Below are 23,784 nucleotides of genomic sequence, written 5' to 3' on the forward strand. Positions count from 1 at the left end.
CTTTGAAACTCTCTGGCTCTTGGCGGCAGTAGCAAGACGAGCCAGGTCGAGCTTCACTAAAACACGAAAAACACACTCAGTGAGAACAAAAGAAATCATTTAAGGAAATATGGAAAGGAGATCGAAAAATGGGTTGGACTGACCCGAACTTAGACCCCATCTGACGAGGAAGACCTCTGAGTGAAGGTTTTGTACATCAAACTTGGGTCCTAGAAGAGTGGCTTTCACCGACTCTTGCTCCTTTCGGGTCAGACCAACCAAATGATTTCCGACCCGAAGATCTATTTTTGGCCATCCCGATCTCAGGGGATTGCCGGGGATAACTGCAAAAACTTATTTCCCTTTCCAAAATTTGTTGGACGGCGGAACTTCATCAAAAAATTTGAACTGCTTCCACGTTTCACCCAGGTCGCGGTAGCTGAAGTAATACCAACCGTCGTTGTATTTCTTCAAACAGTAAAAGTAAGCAAAAAGGGGGAGAGTCGGCTCACGATTGCGAATCGACAAGTAAATAAAAAAGGCAAAAATAGTCTTCCAGGAATTTGGCATGCCCTGACCTGGTGCCAAGGCCCAATGGTCCAATACATCTACAACAAAAGGGTGAACAGGGAATCTGAGGCCGGCCTTGAGTGCGTCCATATGGATACAGACCTTGGCCGACGGGTAACAACATCGGGAGGAATATGATACTTCTTCCTAAGGGCCACGATAGCAGCGTCAGTATACGTGCACTCGTAGTCCTCGACCTTTTGAGAAACCCACTGGCGGAGTACCACATACGCCACTTCCACCTCCTCCGCGTCATCAGGGTCAGAAGAACCCTCGTCATCATGATCTACCGACCCCTGCCCTTCTTCGTGGTCAGGACGACTGGGCAAGACGGGGTTTCAATCAGCATTGACATGACAGGAGGTCTCCGCCCTTGAGTGGTTAGGATGGACGGATATGGGCCCGACCGGATGGTCTCGAGATGATCGGGACGTTACCTCTTCACTCTCATCCGAATCATCAAGATCCTACGATGAGGAAACCTCTGGATCACTGTCCTCGCTAAAACCCTTGACACTCCCCTTACCAGGTATAGGTTTGAATTCGCTATCAAACGACATACTTACTATTGAAAAAAGAGGAAAGGATGAACTGAGAACCTAAGTAGGAACCGACTACAGAAAGGTAAGAAAACCCGAGCACGAGAGCACCAACAGCAAAATGGCAAAAAATGGCTAACGAAGGTTGAAGAAAGAGTGCCTATTTATAGGAAAAAAGAGCGGGAAAAACCAACGATCCAATTGCTGAGAACCACTGATCGAACGACCAGGAATGCGCAACGGTTCACTTGCCCGAGGCCAATAATGACGGATGCCACGCGTCAGATCCGGAGATAACACATCATGTGACTGATGCCGAATCCCTGACATGGTACAGACGGCATTAAATGCGCCTAACAGGCTATATGACCATAAGCTCAGGTCGGGGAAGTCTACGACACGACATACCCGACCTACTCTAATAAGGCGAATACACCCAATAAGAGTGGGGGGCTTATGATAGACCATATTTTACCACAGCTAATAGACCTGCAACACGTGGAAAAGTTGGACCAGCCCTCAACCCGACCTACACATAGGTCGGGTCGACCGATCATGTCGGGAAATCATGCTAACCATGGTTAGATATAGCCTACACCCCTTGACCCCAGTCAAGGGAGGGTCATGCACCTCGCATGACCTCAGAATCACACGTCAGGCGTGACCCTATGTCATACACGTGTCAGCTAGGGACGCTGCCAACGAGGATTATGGGGAACCGAAGTTATCCTCTACAAACAGAGAAGTTTAAGTATCGTACAGCGTCTTAAAGCTATAAATAGTCATGCCAGGCTAAGGTATGGGGGCTCTGAATTTTTTGACTTACTCAAGCTCTTTAGTTTGAGATTTATCTGTTGCAAGCTCTGACTTAGACATCGGAGTAGATTAACCGGCTCAGGCCGGGGCTTCTTTGTCTTTCTGTGGTTTTGACTATACAGGACCACTCAGGGACGACCCGACCAGCCGGACCGGTTCACCAGTCAGAATTTGTCACAACACATATAAAAAATGTCCCCCCCCATAATTATGTATATATGTATATGGTAAATCGGATCGAATCTAATATCAAACCGATAACAACCTGATAACAGAAATTCAAAATAAAACAAATCCAAATCAAATTGAAACTGAACCTTCCCTTATTGGTTTTGGTTTTGGATTCATCAATTCTCCCCCTGAAATCAGGATCATGATCCTCTACTGCCGAGCTGCCCGGCAAGACCGTACAACCCAGACACAGTGAGGCATGCAATGACCGCTTTACCCCCACTCGGGCAAGGCGTTTGGGTAGGGGCAAGGCGGTCACTGCACGCCTCACTGTGTCTGGGCTGCACGGTCCTGCCGGGCAGCTCGGCAGTAGAGGATCTGGATTGTCAAAATCGTTTCAACCTAACTGAAGTCAAACTGAATCGACTGATTGACACCTCTATATACGTCGTTCGAAAAGGTGCCTATGATCACGATGAGATGAGAACAGCCTTCACAGCCAATGGATAAAAGAGTTGCAAGCTCTCTTCCTCACACCTCTCTATGTTTACAAAAAAATGCCCTATAACCCTAATAAACCCCCATCGTTGACAATTAAGAAAAAACCAAAAAGATACAATTTTTGGCATTACCCCTATATAAACTCTAAAAGTCCTATAGTCTTTTAACGGCTTCTCGGTGGCAGCTCACAACTCAAACCGTAGAATATAAACATCAACCCTCACCAAGAACTATGCCTGCCACAACACAATCTTCTTTTTTAAGTACAAAAGCAGAAATTTGTGTGTATCAAGAATGACAAAATTTAGGATGTGTTTGGTATGTATTCTTGGAATGCATTCTAGGTCGATTTTGCATTCTTGGATGATAAAACAACTATTTTTATCGCCCAAGAATACAAAATCGACTTGAAATGCATACCAAACACTGCCTTAATTTGTTTAGGTGTTCGTTTTACAAACGATTCCTTTTCCCATTGTGGTCTCATTTCATGCTTTCTTATGATACTTCTAAGCAATTCCAAACTGTTTAAATAGGTTAAATAAAAATGGCATAACTATGCAACCGGACACTAGCATCCCCTCCCACAACTTGCCAACAAATATGGGTGAAAAACCCCTCTTAAACATTTTCACCATAATCACAAGTAATGAGAGATCCTCTAACAAATATGGGTGAAAACTCTTCTTAAACATTTGAGGGTTTTATGTCAAAAGTTCTCTCTCTTAACAAATATGGGTGTAAACCCTGGATTTTTATCTTTTCAAGTGCGGTGCACTACCTAGTGCACCACACTTGAGAATCATATTCAACTGTGTACCCAATACTTGAGAAGATAAAAAGACACCACTATCCATATTTTTACGGTTGGATTCTCAAGTGTGGTGCATTGGACCGCACTTGAAAAGATAAAAATCCAAAAATCCCTCTTAAACATTTGAAGGTTTATGTCAAAAGCTCTCTCTCTCTCTCTACTTCAAAATGGAGGTAATTTCAAATGGGGATATTATGGGCAGATCCCAAAATGTAGAGGAAGTTAGTAGACCATAACCCTTTATATATGGAATATAACTGATCCTCCTCGGGATTGAATCCCACTTGCACCCACACAAAGTGTCAAAGAGCATCTCTTTTTTTTTTTTGATAAAATAAAGAGCATCTCTAGCCAGTGCTAATTTGCCCATGAATCGCATTTCAAGAATCTTTCATTTTGAGTATCCTATGTTTTGAGCACCCAACCCTACCAATCGTATAACCTCAACTGTATAACATCTCTCACCAATGCATATTCAGACTTTTTACAACTTTAGATAGATTTAGATTTAAGTTAGTTATATTTGTTTACCCCCCAAAAAAGAGAAGAAGATTAGATTAATTTTAATTAAAATATTAATTAAAGTCTAAAAGGCTACCTCAAGATTCTCCTTTCAAAGGCTTCCAAATAGAAAAAACAAGGTCAAACTCCAAACCAAAAAAGGGAATAAAAAGAAAAACAAGTCACAGGTTAGAGTATAAACATTAAGACTGCCATTTAATCTCGGGTTATTGTCCTTTGGAAGATTTGTATAAGAGACTAAAACACTACTAAACTTTAAATTAAGCTAAGAGGGCATGGCTTGGCTCTAGTGTTGTCCATTATATGAGAACGTGCAAATCATCTGACCAGCCCAACAGACCACTTGTGTCTTCTTTTTTTTTTTTTAATTATTATTTAAGATACCCGTTTGGCTGGAAGTGCAGTGACTGAAAATACCCACCAAAAAAAAAAAAAAAATCAAAATTAATAATTTTCTTCTCCTGCCCTAATCGCTGCTCGGAATTTTCTTCACTTTTACATCAAGTTCATATCTCACCAAACATTCCATTGATAAGTTTTTTGTTTCTTTCATGATTCTCATCACAATCAAACACATCCTTTTCTGTGAGGTAGTGTAGCATATGCACTCATTGATTCTCTCTCTCTTCTCTGACAATAGAGAGGCAAATAATCATTTCATTGGGAGAAGAGAGAGATAGATTCAGGAAAACTCCCAACAAAATTCATTTTCCCAAGATTAAAATAGGTAAAAGAGTCGCGTATGCTTCCCCCCTCATAGTCTCTCCAACATTTCTCCTCTATCTCCTTATTATATAAATATGTGCCCCATCTCTTTCTCCTCATTGACTATACTATTTCACTGCTCGCTATTGGGATCATGACCGTCAATGGCGTGCTGCCCACAGCGGCCCAAACACATTGTCTCGCACAATGTCCGTCTTACCCCTGTCCGAGTGTATTGCCTAAGTAGGGGTAAGACGGACATTGTGCATAACGATGTGTCTAGGCTGCTACGGGTAGCGCACCATAAAGAATCCGAATTGTCACTATTGGCTTGACGTACCTGTAAGATTTGTCCATACAAGTAGATTCCATCTTCCCATCATGGGTAAATGCAGCATCACGTGTATCATACTACTAATACTAAATGGTTAGGCAAATCAGATTGACAAGCTTCAGAGTCATGTGAAATGTGGTCCAAATGATCTGTGGGCCTGATCCTTACTGTGTGCACAACACGGGTCATTGTAGACTTACACACAAGAAGAAAGCAAATAATTGATGAAAAACAATACCTACCATAATCTTCTAGCACAAGTATGGAGAACTCTAGGGTTTCCCTTTCTGGTTTTCTTATTGTATATAACCATTGATGAATTACAGAGATTGACCCAAATAAGAAGAAGATAAATACTAGATTTATAAAAGGTCACTCCCTTTGGGAAGACCAAAAAGAGAGAAGAAACGTAGGGGAGGAAAGATTAAACATAAGCATGGAAAATAAATAGGAAAGAAGGAATAGTAATTAAGAAACATAAAAAAAAAAAGAACAAAACCCAAGTAAAATTTTAGAAGCTAACCTTGCCATTGTTTGTTATTCTGAGTATGGTGATCATATGCAGAAGAATTCATGCAGTGATCAAGTCCAACTATATTGAAAATGTCTGTGTGTGAGAAAGCTTTAAGACCCAAGAAATCTCTAGTCAAGCCATCACCCCCATTACCACCACCACCACCACCACCACCTTCATCATGTCTACTATGATGGGTAATTGATGGTGTTGTCTTGGATTTTGAGAAAGTTTCATGTTCAATTGGGTTTAAATCTCTCTTTGAACTTAAAAACCCACCAAAGCCATCTCCAAAGGAAGAACTGTTTACCCCACTCGCAGAAGAGAAAGAACTCATCATGTCTTGAAGTAGAGAAGGATGAGCTCCTGCTCCAGCATTTGTAGTTGCAGATATGTGATCCATTAGATCAGAATCAACACTAGCTTTGTCTCTGAAAGAACCCAATCCATGAATAATTCCACTTTCCATCTCTTCACGTGAAGACAAACCAATATTAGCAGACATGTGAGCTTGGTGGGGTATAAACATGGCTGAAGATGAAGGTTTACTCATTGTTGAACCCATTTGAGCAGCACTCTGTAGTAATGCAGTAGCTGACATGTGTAAAGAGGCTGATGGATGGTAATGAGAGAAAGAAGGACTAGGGCTAGGGTTAGGGTTTTCAATGGGTGGAGGTGGTGTTGGTGGACCTGGTCCAGCTCCTAAGGTTGATGATGAACAAGCTAACCATGGTGGTATCTCTGGCTTGAGATTGAAATATTGTGGTTGTTGTTGCTCTCTTTTAAGGGAAAGTGCTTGAAGAACATGACCATTGAATTGAGGTTGTAAGTTTATATGTGATGTTGAAATGTTAGATTGAGAGGAGAGAAATGGGTTTGCTGTAATAGTTCTTGCACTCTCTTCTGATAAAGCATCACAGAAAGCTCTGTGAGTGATAAAACTATCTCTTCTGCAACCAAAAACAAACAAACACAAAAAACCAAGAAAAAGCAAACCATCACAAGGTGATTAAACTGTGGAAAAAGCATTCTGCCTCTGTTTTGTTCCTTTCACTTTCTATTTGCAGGCTTTTCTTTTCCAATGGACAAAATGCATGGTAGATAAACATTAAAGATTCCTACTGCTAGCCACTCTCTCTCTCTCTCTCTCTGTGTGGGAGGGGGGGAGAGAGAGAGAGACAGAATGCTGATTAATGGGATTAAGTTAAATATAAAGAGTCAAATTTCCAATATTCTTCTTAGATCTGGGATTGTTATATTTTCCTTATCTCTACCTGGCACAGAAAATGAGAGCATGGTAGAGTTCATTTATTGAATTACTCAATGAAGGTAAGGAAAGAATTTTGAATTATTGTATTTAGTCTTTCTTTAATTTGGTAAACAATACAGAATAGCAATATAGGTTGATCTGGTTTGTTTTATTAAATTTTTATTTTTCGTTAAAAATCTGGTTGTTCTATTCTTAATTTACCTTGAGAAAAGGGTTCCACAGTCACATCTGTACTCTCTTGTGCCACAAGTCTTGGAATGAGCTTTCCAATCTGCTTGAACTGCGTAATGCTTTGAACACTTGTCACATTTCCATTTCTTCTCTCCATGCTTTCTGCTAAAGTGTTTCTTGATACCTGTGAGATCTCCAAGAGCCCTTGAAGGGTCATGATGTACACATGTAGCTTCTGGGCACACATATACCCTTTTCCTTACCTCTTTGCTTGTTCTTTGTTTTAGCTTCCATGGAAGATTATGTCCTCTCCTGTGTAGTTGAAGGTTCTGATCTCTTTGGAATCCCTTGTTGCAAATCTCACAGATGAACCTATTAGTGGCCATAAGACTTTTAGGAGATAAAGCTATCACTTCTGCATCTGGGTCTGATTCAAGACCAAGAAAAATTAGAATTAAAAATAATCATAATCACCAAATTGAAAATTGGAGTTTAGAAATTTATTTCAGACCTGGGTTGCCTGGAAGGTTTCTCTTCTTCTTCACTACTGGAGTTTGATTTGTTGAAGCAAAGGACTGCTCTGGGTAGATGGTGCCAGTTTCAGTTCTGTTACCACAAGAAACACTTGCTTCTCCAGAACCAGAAGTTAAATTAGACATATTCTCCTCCACTACTGGTTGCTGTTGGAGCATCAAGCCCTTCATCATCATCAACTTATCCCTGATATGTCCTTCTAGGGTTTGGAGGGTGGTGACAGAACTACTAGATCTGAAGACAAACACCAATTCTAGAAAGACTAATACATGAAAAGGAGGTAAAACCAAGCTTAAACTATGGTTTCAATTTCTCTTTAACCCCCAAACAGAGTCTGAACAAAATAAAAGGAAGAAGTTCAAAGAAAAAAGAGAGCAAAGTGGAACTGCACCAAATCCTTCTAGATGCTCATCTTCTTGTTCTTCATGTTTAAACAGCAACCTTGCTTGCCCATTGCAAGAAAATTCAATAAGTCCATAACATGAACAAATAAACCAGAGGAAATTCCTAGTAGATCAAACAAAAGTACTGAAGACCCATGAGAGAGAGAGAGAGAGAGAGAGAGATGTGGACAAGAAGGGATTACCCTTTCAATACCATACCTCAAACCATAACCCAACACAACACAATTGATTACTCTGACGGCCCACTTTCTGTCTTTTCCTTTGTTACCTTCCAAACCCAGAAAGGTCATTCTATTTTTTATTTTATTTTGCTTTCCTCAATGCACATAATATACAATTTTTTTTTATAAAAATCTTTTGGACTAAATAAGAGTAATCAAACCGCCTTTCCCTTCTCTTAAAAAGTAGAAAAAAGCAAACGAGTAAAAAGATAAGAGTATATTTGCAGAGAGTCTGAAACAGAGAGGAAGAGAAAGAATGAAAAGATGTTGATTTTATATATTTTTACATGATGGGCATTTTAGTTATTAAAGTAATCGATCAATCCTCTTGCGCTTTCTGCATTTATGCCAACATGATTGCTTCGTCGATTGAATTCAGTAGACATGCTCATGGATAACAGTTCATGTCTACCTTCTTTTAAACTTTTTTATTTTCTAATAATACGAATTAGAAGGACAATAACCATTCGTAAAAAGGTCTTTAACAAGTATTCTTGAGTTAATGACATTTGGAACCCATAAAAAAAAATTAAAAAAAAAGATTGACCTTCCATTGGGGGAGTTTTTTTTTTTTGGTAATCTTCCATTGGGGGGAGTCATTCATTTAAAAAGAAAGGAAGGAAGGAAAACCACGTCTCAAATGCTGCCAGCAGTCTCAGTCCTCTGTTAATCCACTTAACTTGGTTTGGCACTATATGGGTATGTAAGATAGAATACTTTTAAATAAAGTTTTTTGTGTTTTCGATGAGCTTGGTTCCCTCATGAAATATAAAAGGAACAGTAACTAATAAGTATTAATGGATTTTCTTTTGATATATTCTGGTTTCATTCCTCAATAATGTGATTTTCAAATGGGTTTCAGCTTCACCAATATGCGCTCCCGGCTCAACAACCCCAGATTTAAAATTTAAACGGTCTAACACTTCATCCATTAGATAGGATCCATGGCACATCTTCAAGCGATATGGGACTTTCATGGTTCTACATCCATACTTTCACTGTTGGTATAATTAGAGGTGAAACAGGGTCGGGTTTTTTAAAACCCTAATCCAACCTTGAGTCCTTTTAGCTCAACCCAAGCCCAACCCGACCGTAGGTCAGGCTGAGATATCTCAGCCCAAGCCAACATTGTCGGGCTCAGCCCACCCCAACCCGACCCTGACTAATCGGGCCGGGCTGAGCCGAGTTCACCTGGATTGACCCTGATTATTGCCAACAGTTGGGTTGGTCCTGATTGACCCTGATTTTTGCTCGGGCCTGGTTGACCCTAACTTGCCCTGCTTTTGCCATTTACGTTGTCATATGCATTAAAAACATAAGACACATGTGATTGGGTATTGGTTTGTTTCATACTCAATTGACTATTAGATTTTTCTTTGGGTTAAAAAACCTTAGTCCAATCTTAAAATTATAAATATTTTTGTTTAATAGATAATTATATACTAAACAAAAATTGAAAATTGTAAACAACAAATTGTAAAGCATAACCTAACACACGGCCAGACCGAGCTGAGCTTAGCCCGAGGCCTCAACCCTGGCCCAGCTTGACCCTGACCTAAGACTTGAAAATTTGAACCCTAACCCGTCCTCAGGATTGAAAAATCCAACTCAAGCTATGTTTGGGCTCAGGGCGGGCTCAGGCCGATAGGGCCAAACTTACACCCCTAGGTATAATATTGTTCGCTTTGAGCCGAGACTCGCACGATTTTAAAACGCATCGTATCAAATAAGGAAGCCATAACATATACCATGGCACATCTCCAAGTGATGTGAAACTATTCTGTGATTCTGCATGAAGTATTGACAGTGTATGAAACCTTTCACCTAGATACGTATTATGATACACTAAACACCATGCGGGCCTATACTTGTGAAATTTTAGCCCACGTGATATTCCCCCTTGTACTATACTTTCTTATGTGGGTCTTCACATATTCCTGGAATATTTTCACTTGTCTTTTATTTTTTTTTTTCTTTTCTTCTACCATTGGAAAGGATGAGGAGAAAGAAAATAAAAGTGGTAGAAATGGAAATGGAAAATCTCTTTTAAAAATAATTTTTTTTTTAGTAAAGTTTATTAAAACGAATTGAAGTAGGTGAACAATGGCAATAGGGAAGGAATTGAAACATTATCCTAAGAAAATGGAAGAAACGATGGGCTCTATGTTATGCTGTTCATACACCAATTTTATGCACATTTTATAGTGGACCGAGTTCCCTTCACCCCATGGTGAAGAAAAAATTCCTTCATTATAGGCATCGATACAAATGGCCATAGAGAGGAGAAGAGGCTAGTTTCGACTTGATTAATAGGTTATGGTAGTATAATGATGACCCAAGAGTTAAATCATGAGATCACTCAATTCTTTTCTACAGTGAAGGAATTATTCTTTTCTATCGATGAAGGTAAACCTTTGCCTTAAACATCTGTTATTCAATGACAAAATCAGGACAAAAGAATCCACTCGAAGCTGCTGGTGATCTCTTGTGTTAAAATGGTTGACCCATGCGTATGAACAGGATGATAAGACCCTTTTATATAATTGTTGTATTTAGAGAGTATTATTACTCAGAAATCACTCTCCCAAAATATATTTAGAGGTGCTGTTATCTGTGCCGCAACATAGGCTGCGCCCAGGCACATGGGGGTGGGCACAATGACCACCCTGCCCCCCTGAGTGGTAGGGCCATGTGTTTGGACGCAGCCTGTGCTGCGGCACAGAGAATATTCTCCGATATATTTAACTTATGATGTTCAGGAGAGAGTTTTTTGAGCAAGTGGTATAGGGAGCAACTAGGGTTGCAATAGGCTCGGGTTGAGCCGGGTTTTTTAAAATCCCAACCCAACCCTGAGTCCCTTTAGTTCGGTCCTGGCGCGACCCTGACTCATGTCCAGAAAAATTTAATATTGATCTGCCCTTAGGATCTGGCCAGAGTGCCAGACTAACCCTAATTGGCTTTGATCAAGGGGAGGGGTAGGGGGAGATGTAGGGGTTGAGCAAGGCTGGGAAACGGAGGTGTAGGGGTTGGGCCAGGGGGGGGGAGAAGAAGAGAGAATTAGAAGAACAAAGAAAAAAGAAGAAAGAAATACAAAAAAGAAGACGGGATCGGGCCAGGCTGGAATATAGACTCCCCCTCTCCAGGGTTGTCTTTTTTATTTTGGGTGATGAATAGGAAAGTTTTTTTTTTCACATCCCCATATTAGTCATCTCTATTGTATACCATCTACTAATTAAACTTCACTAGGGATCCTGATCTCTTTCGTGGACTGATATGCAAACATTAACATAGAGGGTGGAGAAAGCTACAACTCTTAAGTACTCATCAACTGATTAACAATTTCATTAATCAAACTCTTCACTACAATAATGTGCATAGCTCTTACATATTTAAAGCAAAATAAAAACTTAAACAAACCATGATCATTCTTAAACATCCATCATGAGAACTAAAATAGCGAAGCATAGAAGAAAATTTGGGCCCAGGCTAGCTTTGATTTCCTAGACCATGGGTTGTGCTCGGTTCACTGGTCCAGCCATGAAAACACACGCAATGCCCGTAAGGCTGTGAATTCGATCCGCAAGGCCACTTTGAACTGTACGTAGGTTGGTCACCCAGTTAAATCTTTTTTTTTTGGTGAATAAATAAATATATTAAATTTCAAAGAGGAAAAAATGTATTACAAGGCAAATTAAGATGCCACCTAAAGGTACTAGGTCCCAAAAAGGAGCATTAATAACAAGCTCACATTGCGATCTTTCAAGGCAAACTTAATACGGTGACACTTCCTCCTACTCTAAGCAGAGATTCGAGGGACCCACTGTGCATACATGACCACTGTTACGCCGCACGATACGCACAGCAGCGCTCCAGTTACAGCAGCAGATAAAAATTCAGATTCGAGTGGCTTCCCAATGGAGTTCTTTCTCGTTTTGCTTCAATTCTAACATTTTTCGATTATCTCTTTAATATGCTTCAACTCTAGATCTTCCACTCGAAAGAGACCAACCAAGGAGACTACATTCCAATCCGAGATATACATGAATGAATGATTTTGGCTAGGGGTTTCATCAGGTCTGCTTGGCTTAATTGGAGGTCTAGGTTTTTGACAGGTGCAACCAAATTATTACTTGGGAGAAAGAATGCCACCCGGTCGCACTAGACACGCCCCCCCTGTGCCCTGACACAGGGTTGCGTGAAATGACTACCGCACCCCTGGTCATTTCTGGGGTTCCAAGAGGTGGGCGGTCATTTCAAGCAGCCTTTTGTTAAGGTGCAAGGGCGCCGTGTGCTGCACGATCGAGTGACGTTCTCTTTCCCTTATTAGTTATAACTGAAATAGACTTCCATTTGCATTTGCTAGACATACGCATTGATCTTGAAGTGGAAGAAAAATATACACGATGGAACTTCATATATATACAAAACTAACTTTGCTCTTGAAGAAGAAAAATACAGAGATTTATTTGGGGGAATATAAATAGTCTCAAATCGACCATTTCAGACAAAATTTAAAGCATTATATTGACATGTGGAAATTTGGGCTCAGGAAATAAAGCCCTGTGGCTAAAATAAGATGTCATTGTCGAAAACTAGTCATTCCTACACTATTGGTGTAGAAAACTTGTTCCCTTCCTCTAAACAAATTGAAAGTAAAAGATTTCCGACATGGAGAATGTGGATGAATATTTCCACATGAACAACTTTTCTGGATGGATTGATGATTTGTTAATATTTTGATTGTTAAGGAATTCTTAAATGAACTACATATCAAATTTGGTGGTGCAACTCAATTCTATGAACTACTACATATTAGATTTTTTTTTTCATTAATATTTATTTTGATTTTTTAGGGTTTCTAAATTCTGTGTTTTTCATTTTTGGGTTGTATATGTCACTTTATGTAAGTTTTGAGTCCTTTTGATCTTAAATCAATAGGATGGTTAGGTTTTTACATGTTTAAGTATGTTAGACATGTTTTCCATATATTTAATAGTTATTACAGATTTTATTTTGCATTATTCTAAGTATACTTGCATTCTAGGAAAATAGGATATTTTAATGCAAGAATTTCTAAATAATTTTATTTATTTCCTTTGTTGTTTCCTATGCTTCTTACTGTTAAACAATTAGAATAGGTTAGTTTTTTTACTTTTATAATTTTATTTAATTTTATTTTATATGTTAGGTTAGGTTTTGCATGTAGGGGTATTTAGGTCATTTTACCTTTTTTTTATATTCAAATTTCTAATAATTATATAATTCTATTATCATGACTTTAGGATAGAATCGTTATATTTAAATTTATTTTGCAATTATCTACTTGTTGCATGCATTCATATGTCGTGATTATTTTATTTTTTCTTATTATAAGATCTAAGGTTTTTGTTGTATACAATGACATTACTGTAAATTAAACGTATGTGATTTAGGATGTTTTATTTGATTATGTTAAATTCTTGTATACTAACTAACCTCGATTTTGTGGCCAGTCGCCTCCGGTATGCAATTCTAACCCTAGACATGCATTTAATTTATTTTATTTGGCTTCTTGTGTTTTTATATTATATTTTGACTAAACAATAAGAAAATCGGTTTAACCAAATGGATCGAAGTGCTTAACACTTTCCCTAAACCACCACATGACCCGAATCCTTGATTTGATTGCACAGGTCTCTATTGGAACCGTCATGGAATCAGTTATTTGTTTTGTGAGTCCTAAACCCTAACTTAAGTGGTGACCCTTTATTTGTTTCGTCTCTCTTCTCAATGAGGTGAGAATGGTTTTTCCAAGAACTTGAGAATCTTCTTCTCTAAGAAGCAAAATTCCCGTCCCACATACACTCTCTCAATTTTTATTTTTTGAGTTAAAAATAGAGAGAGAATCCCCAATATGGAGGCATAGGGAATTTAGGTATCAAATCCTAGGAATCTATTCTTCCTTCTTCCAAGTTTTCCTCTCTTTGTTCCCAACTGTATTCAAGTCCTTGGGCTATTTTTTGGGCAAGAGAACTCTACTTGGTCGCATGGTCTCTACACAAGCGTTTGGGCCAATGGGTGAGCACGTCTGAATATCTACCCAAGGGACAGAGGCATCATCTCACGGTGTCCTGTGAGAGGGTGAAGGAAACACCACCAAGTAGAAATCTTTTTCCCTAGAAATAAAAACTTAAAATTAAATCAAAAGAGAGACAATGTTGTCAGCAGTTACCCCTGCTATCAGCAAGTACGTTAAACGGATCCGGGTCTTCTCCAACGCACATCGTGCCGCTGGGGAGCTCCGATCTATATGCCAACACATATCCCGACATGTTGACGTGTGGATTGAGACCTCTCCAACCGCAAGATGTGCGCTGCCCACCGGGCCGCATGGGAGAGAAGCCATATGCATGTTAAATAGCCTAATAACCCTGTCTTCTCCATAATTACAAAAAGAAATTGTTCCACAGAGCAAGACATGTGAGTCTTTCTTTCTTTTATGTAAAGTCTCTTTTTTTATTAACAGTAAGAAAGAAAATATATTAACAAAAGACCGAGGAGATGTCCCAGAAAATATATTATGCGAGTCTCTTTAGTAAATCTATCTACGCTTCTTTGGATCTATGTTCTAAGGTTTTTTTCCTGTAGTTTCTTGAAGACCTACACTTTGTTTTGACCTCACCTGGTGGAGGTGAGAGGACCAATAGCAATTCTGCCTCTTCCTCCTAATATTTATATCCAAACTTGCTGTAGGTCTTCACCCTTTCATTTCCTCCCCCCCTCCCCCTCCTTCTCCCTTTTCTTCCTTCCCTCTTCTGGGGAAGCCATGGCATTCACTGTTGTCCGGTTTATTGGGTTATGTTCTCTTCTTCTTGGTTATGGAGTACATGTTGAAGCCTCTCACCTGGTTATCTTACACCTTCAATCTCATCAGAACACTACAGCAACCCATCAGCCTTACAGAACTGGCTATCACTTCCAACCGGCTAAAAACTGGATCAACGGTACCTCCTCCCCTTCTGCAACTTTCTCTCTTATGTAGCTTCAATACAACTTCTAACAGTGATTCTAACTTTGGGTTTATGTTGTGGAATGTACAACTGGATGTGATTGGATAAACAGACCCTAATGGTTAGTCAACTCTCTTTGGATCAAAATTTCAAACTCTTAATATGCACAATGGAATTGACATCCAATTGGGGCAAACCCAAGTACTAACACATTATGGTTTCATACTTATCTTATTTCAGGACCGATAATTTATAAGGGAATCTATCATCTCTTCTACCAGTACAATCCATATGGTGCAGTCTGGGGTAACATTGTCTGGGCACACGCCACTTCCACTGATCTTGTCAATTGGGTTCACCATGAAATTGCAATCAAACCATCGATAGATTCTGATATTAATGGCTGTTGGTCTGGTTCAGCTACAATCCTCCCTGGAGACAAACCAGCCATTCTTTATACTGGTATAGACCCACAAAATCGCCAAGTCCAGAATTTAGCAGTGCCCAAGAACCTCTCTGATCAGTTCCTGAGAGAATGGATCAAACCACCCCAAAATCCTGTCATGACTCCCATTGATGGGATCAATGCAAGTTCATTCAGGGATCCCAGCACTGCTTGGAAGGGTTCGGATGGGCGATGGAGGGTGATCATCGGAAGCAAGATCGATCAACAAGGGAAGGCAATTCTCTATAGGAGTAAGGATTTCATTCACTGGGTCAGAGCCCAACACCCACTTCATTCATCCAATAACACAGGAATGTGGGAATGCCCAGATTTCTTCCCGGTCTCTGTGAACAGCACAGTTGGTCTTGACACTTCTGTGAATGGTCCAAGTGTTAAGCATGTGCTTAAGATGAGTTTGAATGATAAATTACATGACTACTACCAAATTGGTACTTATGATCTGAAAATGGATAAATTTGTCCCAGTGGACAATGGTTCCTTCAACAATGGCTCAGACCTGAGATATGATTATGGAAAATTTTATGCTTCGAAGACATTCTTTGACAGTTCTATGAAACGAAGGATACTATGGGGTTGGATTAACGAATCCGATAGCGAACAAGTTGATGTCAATAAAGGATGGTCAGGAGTTCAGGTAAAAGAAGAGTTGAGCTCGAATTGTCTGTGTTTGTGTCTGTGTGGACTAGAATTAAGAAAGAACTCACCTTTTAGTGATTCTGTTTTTGCAGGCAATTCCCAGAAATCTTTGGCTCGACAAAACTGGGAAGCAAGTGGTGCAATGGCCAATCGAAGAAATCGAGAAGTTACATGAAAAGCCAATTGATTGGCATAATACAGAGTTGAAGGCAGGATCAGTACTTGAAGTTTTGGGCGTCACTGCCTCGCAGGTGGGTTGTATTATCTGTTTGCTTCCATTTGAGAGACTTTTAGATTAATTTCAGCACCCAATTTGATGATATAATGCTGCCAGTTTTATATTGGCATTTTAATTTTCGCACACTAAACCAACTGTCGGTGGGTAAGGTGTCAATTGGTTGGTTTCCTTACCAAATAAAAAAATTGGTTGGTTTAGCTGGTTTCGATTAGGCTTTTTTTTTTGATTTCCTCTTATCGGGTTATTATCAGTCCAATGCTAGTTTCGATTAAGTTCTATGTCGGTGCTACGTAAAAGTACTAGAAAAAAATATAAAGTTTTCCTCCACCCATCCTAGGATCTGTGCATATCGCAAAATACTCTCCCGTCCATCCCACACTCGTAGTGGATGGGACTTGGATCTTGTGCAGCTGTGGCGGGAGCTGCACTGTGCAGCACCAAAACACACCCTGAATACAGGGGGGAGGTGGTCATTTCACATGTGGGGCTTAGGTGGGACTCACCTTTGAAATGACTACCTTACCCCTATTTTTCTTGTCGTTTAGTGGTGCCGCACAGGTGCAGCTCCTGTCACGACGGGATAAGATTCTTTTCCTACCAGATTCGGACTTGGATCTTGTGCAGCTGTGGCGGGAGCTGCATCTGTGTCAAGAAAGCTTGATCCTTAAAAAAAATGGTTTTAATTTGGGTCTCCTTTAGATATTTATTGGTTTGGTTTCAATTCGGTTCACCTTCCGGTCAGACCATTTGGACAGTCTAATCAGTTTGCTTTTCCTTTTTCTAAAACCCAATTCGAAACACCTGATAAAGGTTCATTGCAGTTTGTTCCGTTGCTCATTCGATTCCAATCGGCCCAACTGGTTCGATTTGGATTTTGATACCCCTATTACATCATAAAGCACGGCTTGTATTTTTAATTAGAAAAGAGTGTGTCAATCTTTGTGAGAGGACATATGGTGTGGACAACAGAATCCCGATTCTCTACTTCCGCCTGCCCCTACTTCCGTGTGCGTCTTACACATAACGGGGCATACAAAGACCACCTTATCCCTGCCCAAGCGCCTTGCCCGAGTGAGATTAAGGCAGTCTTTGCACACCTCGTTGTGTGTAGGGTGCACACAGAAATAGCGGCGGAGGTAGAGGATGTCGATTCGTGGACAACATGCCTTTCCTTTTCACTGAATTGATTTTTCTTTTTGCATGTATCTCAAGACTGCATTAGAGGAGCTCATTTGCTAACTAAAGGAGCTTCTTGGTTCATATATCTAGTTCTTGTACGTATCAGCCAGCTTCTCTGTTTATGATTTTATTTAATAATATTTTTTCTGTTTTCAATTAAAAAAGATTTTCAATTTGCATTTAAGTCTTCGGGATTTGGTTCTCTTTCCACATTATTGATTTTTTATTTTACTTTCTTTTTTATTATTAAAAGGCCGATGTGGATGTCTCATTTGACTTGTCAACGTTGGAGAACGCTGAAAACATGGACCCAAGTTGGGCTAATCCACAAATGCTTTGCAGTGAAAAAGGGAGTTCTGTAAAAGGAAGTTTAGGGCCATTTGGGTTGTTAGTTTTGGCTTCCAAAGGCTTGGAAGAACAAACAGCCATATTTTTTAGGGTATTCAAACCTGAGAAGAGCTTTGTGGTGCTCATGTGCAGTGACCAAAGCAGGTCAGTTTCAAGGATTTCCTTTTTTATTATTTAGAGTTCTTTTTTTGTTAGTTAGTCTCCAGATTCTCTCAAAGTCTACCTTGGGCCATCATCACCCATAAAATCTTACCTAACTTGATGTAAACAGGTCTTCTTTGGGGCAAGACTTGGATAAAACCACCTATGGTGCTTTTCTGGATGTGGATCCTCTTCAGGAAGGACTGTCACTGAGAAGCTTGGTAAGTACATTTTTTTTTTTTTTTTTTTTTGGGTAGAAGTTGATTAAATCTAAATGACTAACATTTTCTCATTCTCATGAGTGAAGAGTCAAGCTCATCAATAGTCACAATAGGAAGTCCCCAAAAATTAAAAATAAAAAAACTGCAACTTGTTTCCAACCTTTGGATTGAGTTGATTACGTGGACTATTCTATGAGCTTGATTGCTTATCGGGGCCTCGTGATAAGTGCAATTTTTACTCAAGGCTTCATTTGGTTGCAAAGGAAAATAAAGGCTGTATTTGATTGCAAGAGAAATTGAAGGGAAGTAAAATTTCAAATCTAAAATAAGAACGTTTGTAATTATTACCCCACATGGTTATAGTATTAATTCCATCAAAGTATTCTATATTTTACTATTAAATTTCACTGTACTTTGCATTCAAATCCCTTGGGTTTGAAACCTAAACTACAAATTATATTTAGAACCATCATTACTAAATATGATAATAAATTTAAGTAGTTTATACAATCATGTTAAGTAATAAATACACAAGTTTTTTTTTAAGGCTTGAAAATTTTCTCTTCCATTGCTTTCCCTTTAATTTTTCTTTCAGCCAAAAGGAAGAGAAGAGAAGGGAGGGAACTGAAAATTTTCAAACCTAAAAAAGAATCATTACCTAACGTGATTATATTAGCTACTTAAATTTCTTACCATACTTATTGATGATTCTTTTAGATCTAAATTTTATGGGCAAGAGATTGCTGCTTGGTCACGTAGCCCCTGCACCATCATATGACCAATGAGAATGTGTGTAGGGGCATCAACACGTACAGATGAGATTTTTATTTTAAGAGGAGTTGGGCTGTAATTTTGCACGGTCCTGTGTTTAGACGTAGGGGCCATGCGATCAAACAATGTTCTTTTTCCCAATTTTTATTTTACTTTTAAAATTCAAGAAATTTGGATGAAAAGTAAAATTGGATTTAATTAGTAAATATGAAATGATCTTGAGTTAGGGATATAATCATGTGGGATAATGATTACAGAAGTTTCTTTTTCAAAGTTTAAACATTTCGCTTCCCTTCCCTTTCTTTTAATTTCTCTTGCAAACAAACATAAAGGAGAACCTAACCCTACATCTACATAACCAGCCAGTTACACACCATCGAGCCTCCTTAACTCATCGAAGTCTTAAATGTAACCACAAAACTTATTAGACCACTCTCAAGATTCAGACCACAACAAATTCCAAGGTCTAATAGACCTTGAGAAAAAAAATGGTTTTCTAGGGACTTATAAGTACTTGCCTTGCATTTCTTGGTCAGTTCAGCCATGGTTTGAGGTATCGGTATTGTATCGCTCATATCAGGCGATATGTACGTGTTTTGCTAGTCACTAATATCGATACCATGCCGATATCGGTAGCACAGTACGGACAAGGAGTAATAATGTCAAAAAACTCATTTTTGAGGACAATCAGGGGCAAAGTTGTCTGATACAGCTGATTTAGGCTGATACCGTATCGATATCGTATCGGTTTTACAGGTTACCGATTCCTGTTCCGATACCGTACACTAAAACCATGAGTTCAGCTTCATAAAACATTTCATTTTTAATTTATTAGCCTTACATTTTGATAATCATACTTGGAGCTTCATCTTTTGCAGATAGATCACTCCATTGTTGAGAGTTTTGGTGGCAAAGGAAAAGCTTGTATCACAGCTAGGGTTTATCCTGAACTGGCTATAAACGAAAATGTACACTTGTTTGTGTTTAATAATGGAACCGAGAATGTAAGAATCTCAAAATTGAAGGCTTGGAGTATGAAGAAAGCTCAAATCACCTATTAAAAGGGAGGCAGAAAGAGGATTAAAGCAGAGAGAGAGAGAGAGGGAAGAGATTTGATATAACACCACGAGTGAAGATTTAACTTACTGAATTATTGGTTCCCATTATCCAGTGAAAGATTAACTGAGTCAACAATTTATTACAGCACTAATAGGATGTTTTGGGAAGCTAGTAGTTAATTCTTAAATTAAAAGATATAGTATCAAATCTCAAGCCTAATTACAATTGGATGGGAAATAGTTTAAATCCTTGTACTTAGGGTGGTTTAGTTGAAGTCAACTCCAGACACCTCTAACCTTGTAATGATTTTAACTTATGCTTGGGAAACATTTTTCAGCCATAAATGTTTGATAGTGTTGAAAAGAAAGTCTTAAGTTTTCAACATCTATCTCTCCCCCCCCCCCCCCCCCTTATATAAAGTTCATGTGGATCCTACTCGGACACAAGAGCATGAAAAATTTCCATTTTAACCTTGTCAAATAAAACATCACATCCATGTTGATGCCTACCTCTGCACGCACTCTCATTGACCCCCGCTTTGGTGCAAGGGCTAATTGGTCGTGTAGCCCTTGCACCGGCACAGGGGGCCAATGAGAGTGTACACAGAAGCATTGGTTTGAATAGGTTTTCGATTTTATCAGGAGCTGAGAGGTGTTTTTGCATGCTCCTGTGTCTAGGTACAAAAACCACGCTATGAAGACAAGAGCATGCAAAAAGACCGCTCAGCCCCCAGGGAACTGAAAAATCCCATTCAATCAAATGCTCTTGGAACCGAACTTGGAACCTTCTTTAATTTCCTGTCTTATTTCCATATGTTATTTTCTTTATCTTGCATTTTTTTTAGTACACATGTGAAATGACTATCTTGATGGTGTTGGAACAGGAGAGAGTCTCCTTCGATATCAATATCAATATTAGTGGTGATCAATACCAACACTTATACCGTGGCCTAAATCCCTAATCGACAATTCAATATAAATAGATATAACAGCAACAACAACTCCTGTGTGTGTTAACAATTTGATCCAACTTGATACAATCGTTCTATTTCAATAGCAATATCAATATTAGTGGTGATCAATACCAACACGGATACCATGAAGTAAATCCCTAATAGACAATTCAGTATAGATAGATATAACAACAACAACAACAACAACTCATTCTTATCCCAACCAAATAGGTTCAGCTACATGGCTCCTTGTTTTTTTTTTTTTTTTTTTTTAAATAAAAAATTTATTGAAAATTTAAAAAGAGGTAAATAAGCTTAAAGACAGACTAAAGGCAAAGCAAGCTAAAGCTTAAAAAGGAGACTCAGTCCTATAACATACTGGCGAGGGCAGCAAGCCACACGCTCACTCAAGAGAAATAATAAAAAAAGCTACATGGCTCCTTACTAGGACACAACAACAACAACAATAATCCGATTACAATAAGAATAAAGAAAGGGAATCATAACAATCACAACTAAAAATCAGTATAAAACAAACTAATTGGGGTCGGCCATGTGGATCATTGCCCTCCAATCAGCTCTATTCGATGTCATACTAGACAAAAGACTTAAACTATGCATGTTTTTCCTCACCACTTCTCCTATCATTTTAGACCTACCCCTAGCTCTCTTTTAGTATCTTCAATCTGAATCAAGCATTCCTCTAAACTGGGGCATCCAAGGGCCTCCATTGAACATGTCCAGACCACCTCAGGCGACTTTCTCGTAGCTTATCTTGAATCAGGGCTACTCCCAAACTAGCACTAATATGGTCATTCTTTATTTTATCCTTCCTAGTTTTACCACTCATCCATCTCAACATCATCATTTCCGCTACACTTAGTTTGTCTGTATGACGTCTCTTAACTGTCTAACATTCTGCACCATACATCATAGCCGGTCTTATAACTATCCTATAAAATTTTCCTTTAAGCTTTAAAGGAATCTGTCAATCACATAGCACTCCAGATGCACCTCTCCATTTCAACCACCCTACTTTAATCCTTTGTGAAACATTATCTTCTATATCACTTCCTTACTGATGATTGATCCTAGATACCTAAAAAGTCCACTTTGCAAAATCTCCATCTCCATCTCTTTTATAAAGTTACAAACCATATACTCCATTTTTGTTCTAGTTATCTTAAAACTTTTTGATTTCAAGATTGATCTCCATAATTCTTGTTTGACATTAATTTCGGTTTTTGTCTCATCCCCCAAGACAATGTTATCAGCAAAAAACATGCACCAAAGAACCTCATTTTGGATGCCTCTAATTAACTAATCCATAATAAATACAAACAATTAAGGGTTTGATATTGATCCTTAATGTAGCACAATTATAATTAAGAATTCATTACCTTGATCTCTCACGTTTTTTTCACTAGTCACCACATCATCATCACACATATCTTTAATTCAATATAGATACATATATACTACATAATTTCCATGCTTTTTTTTCCTCCCCTCATTCCATGCGATTTGGTATATTTAAACGATATATAGATCCTTCTTTTTCTCTTTGTCCTATCCTCTACCTTTAATCAATGAAACCGAAGGAGTGTCTCATTATGATCTGAATTGCATCATTATCGTTAGTTTTTTTTAACTTCTTATGTTAAAAAATTTACCCAACCTCCTTCATGACCAAATGCAGATTATATGGCACAATCCAAGCAAGGGTGTTGACCACAAGGTTGACCATATTGGGGCACATGCCCAAACTCTATCTTCAAGAATTAATGCTACAACTGGTAACTGTTGGAAGCCTTAAATATAAAGTGAGGAATGCTAAGATCGCATTGATATGACAATAAATAGATAAGATTTGGACCTATCCAAAAAAGATGTAGATAAGATTCGGAGGCCGACCATGGAATTGGTTTTGACAGGAATTCCCTTGCTTTCCCCTTACCATGTGGGCTTTTGAGCCTACCCAAAATCCAGTTTTTGGTTGTTTTTCAAAAGAAGTGGGCTATGGGCTAGAGGCAAGGTTCAAGTAATAATGGGAATCGGCAATGGGATCAACCTCAGCTGATTTTGATTCTGATTTTAATTCTGATTTTGATTTTAATTCAATGAATTTGTTAAAATCAATCTGAACCCTATAAAAACTAGGACAAAGTTTTTCTCCACGAATTCAGATCCTCTATTGTCGAGTTTCCCGATAGGACCCTACTGCCAAGACACAGCAAGGTGGTAAATGACCACCTTACCCTCACTTGAGCAAAGCGCTTGGGCAGGGGTAAGGCAATCATTCCTCGCCTTGCTATTTCTTGGCAGTAGGGTCCTACCGGGCACCTCGACAGTAGAAGATCCAAATTGTTTTCTCCACCCATAGAGGACAGTTCATCTACCATCCTAAGATTCACAAACCCCTCGTAATATTTTGCAAAATACACTCCCAATACTTATTCCTGATTTCCTGACCTCTCCCGTACTACGGTGAATGGATCCCACCGTGGGTGGAGGGAAACACAGTCCAAAACTTTATAGGATCAGAGTCATCAAACAATTCAGATTGAGTGAAATCAAGATTAGGATGGCAGATATGATTTAGATTCAAACCAACTGATTTAATCGATTCGATTCTGATTTTTCAATCCTGACAGATAAGTTACACCTTTTGTGCACATTAAGAGAGGGGGGGGGGACCGTTATTGGTTGCCCCATATTG

At 38.9% G+C, this 23,784-nt stretch overlaps 2 protein-coding genes across 4 annotated transcripts; one reads left to right on the forward strand and one right to left on the reverse strand.

Annotated features, from left to right (window-relative positions):
- Positions 1-5,399: 5,399 nt before the first annotated feature.
- Positions 5,400-22,762, reverse strand: LOC122654673 (protein indeterminate-domain 7-like). Of its 2 annotated transcripts, XM_043848880.1 has the most exons (5): positions 22,744-22,762; positions 7,547-7,674; positions 7,418-7,474; positions 6,937-7,333; positions 5,400-6,415 (listed from the first exon to the last, which is right to left on the reverse strand). In XM_043848880.1, the coding sequence occupies exons 2-5, from the start codon at positions 7,614-7,616 to the stop codon at positions 5,470-5,472; spliced, it is 1,470 nt and encodes a 489-aa protein (XP_043704815.1). In that variant the 5' UTR covers positions 7,617-7,674; positions 22,744-22,762; the 3' UTR covers positions 5,400-5,469. The 2 variants fall into 2 exon arrangements, with proteins under 2 accessions (XP_043704815.1, XP_043704814.1); XM_043848879.1 differs by having other exon boundaries at positions 7,418-7,674.
- Positions 14,773-20,131, forward strand: LOC122654671 (beta-fructofuranosidase, insoluble isoenzyme CWINV1-like). 2 transcript variants are annotated; one of them, XM_043848876.1, is made up of 7 exons: positions 14,775-15,048; positions 15,167-15,175; positions 15,295-16,154; positions 16,249-16,407; positions 17,827-18,065; positions 18,193-18,283; positions 19,933-20,131. In XM_043848876.1, exons 1-7 carry the CDS (start codon positions 14,871-14,873, stop codon positions 20,113-20,115), a joined length of 1,719 nt encoding a protein of 572 aa, XP_043704811.1. In that variant the 5' UTR covers positions 14,775-14,870; the 3' UTR covers positions 20,116-20,131. The 2 variants fall into 2 exon arrangements, with proteins under 2 accessions (XP_043704812.1, XP_043704811.1); XM_043848877.1 differs by lacking the exon at positions 15,167-15,175 and having other exon boundaries at positions 14,773-15,048.
- Positions 22,763-23,784: the final 1,022 nt, after the last annotated feature.

This window comes from Telopea speciosissima, chromosome 3 (genome assembly GCF_018873765.1).
Source record: "Telopea speciosissima isolate NSW1024214 ecotype Mountain lineage chromosome 3, Tspe_v1, whole genome shotgun sequence".
NCBI classification, from domain to species: domain Eukaryota; kingdom Viridiplantae; phylum Streptophyta; class Magnoliopsida; order Proteales; family Proteaceae; genus Telopea; species Telopea speciosissima.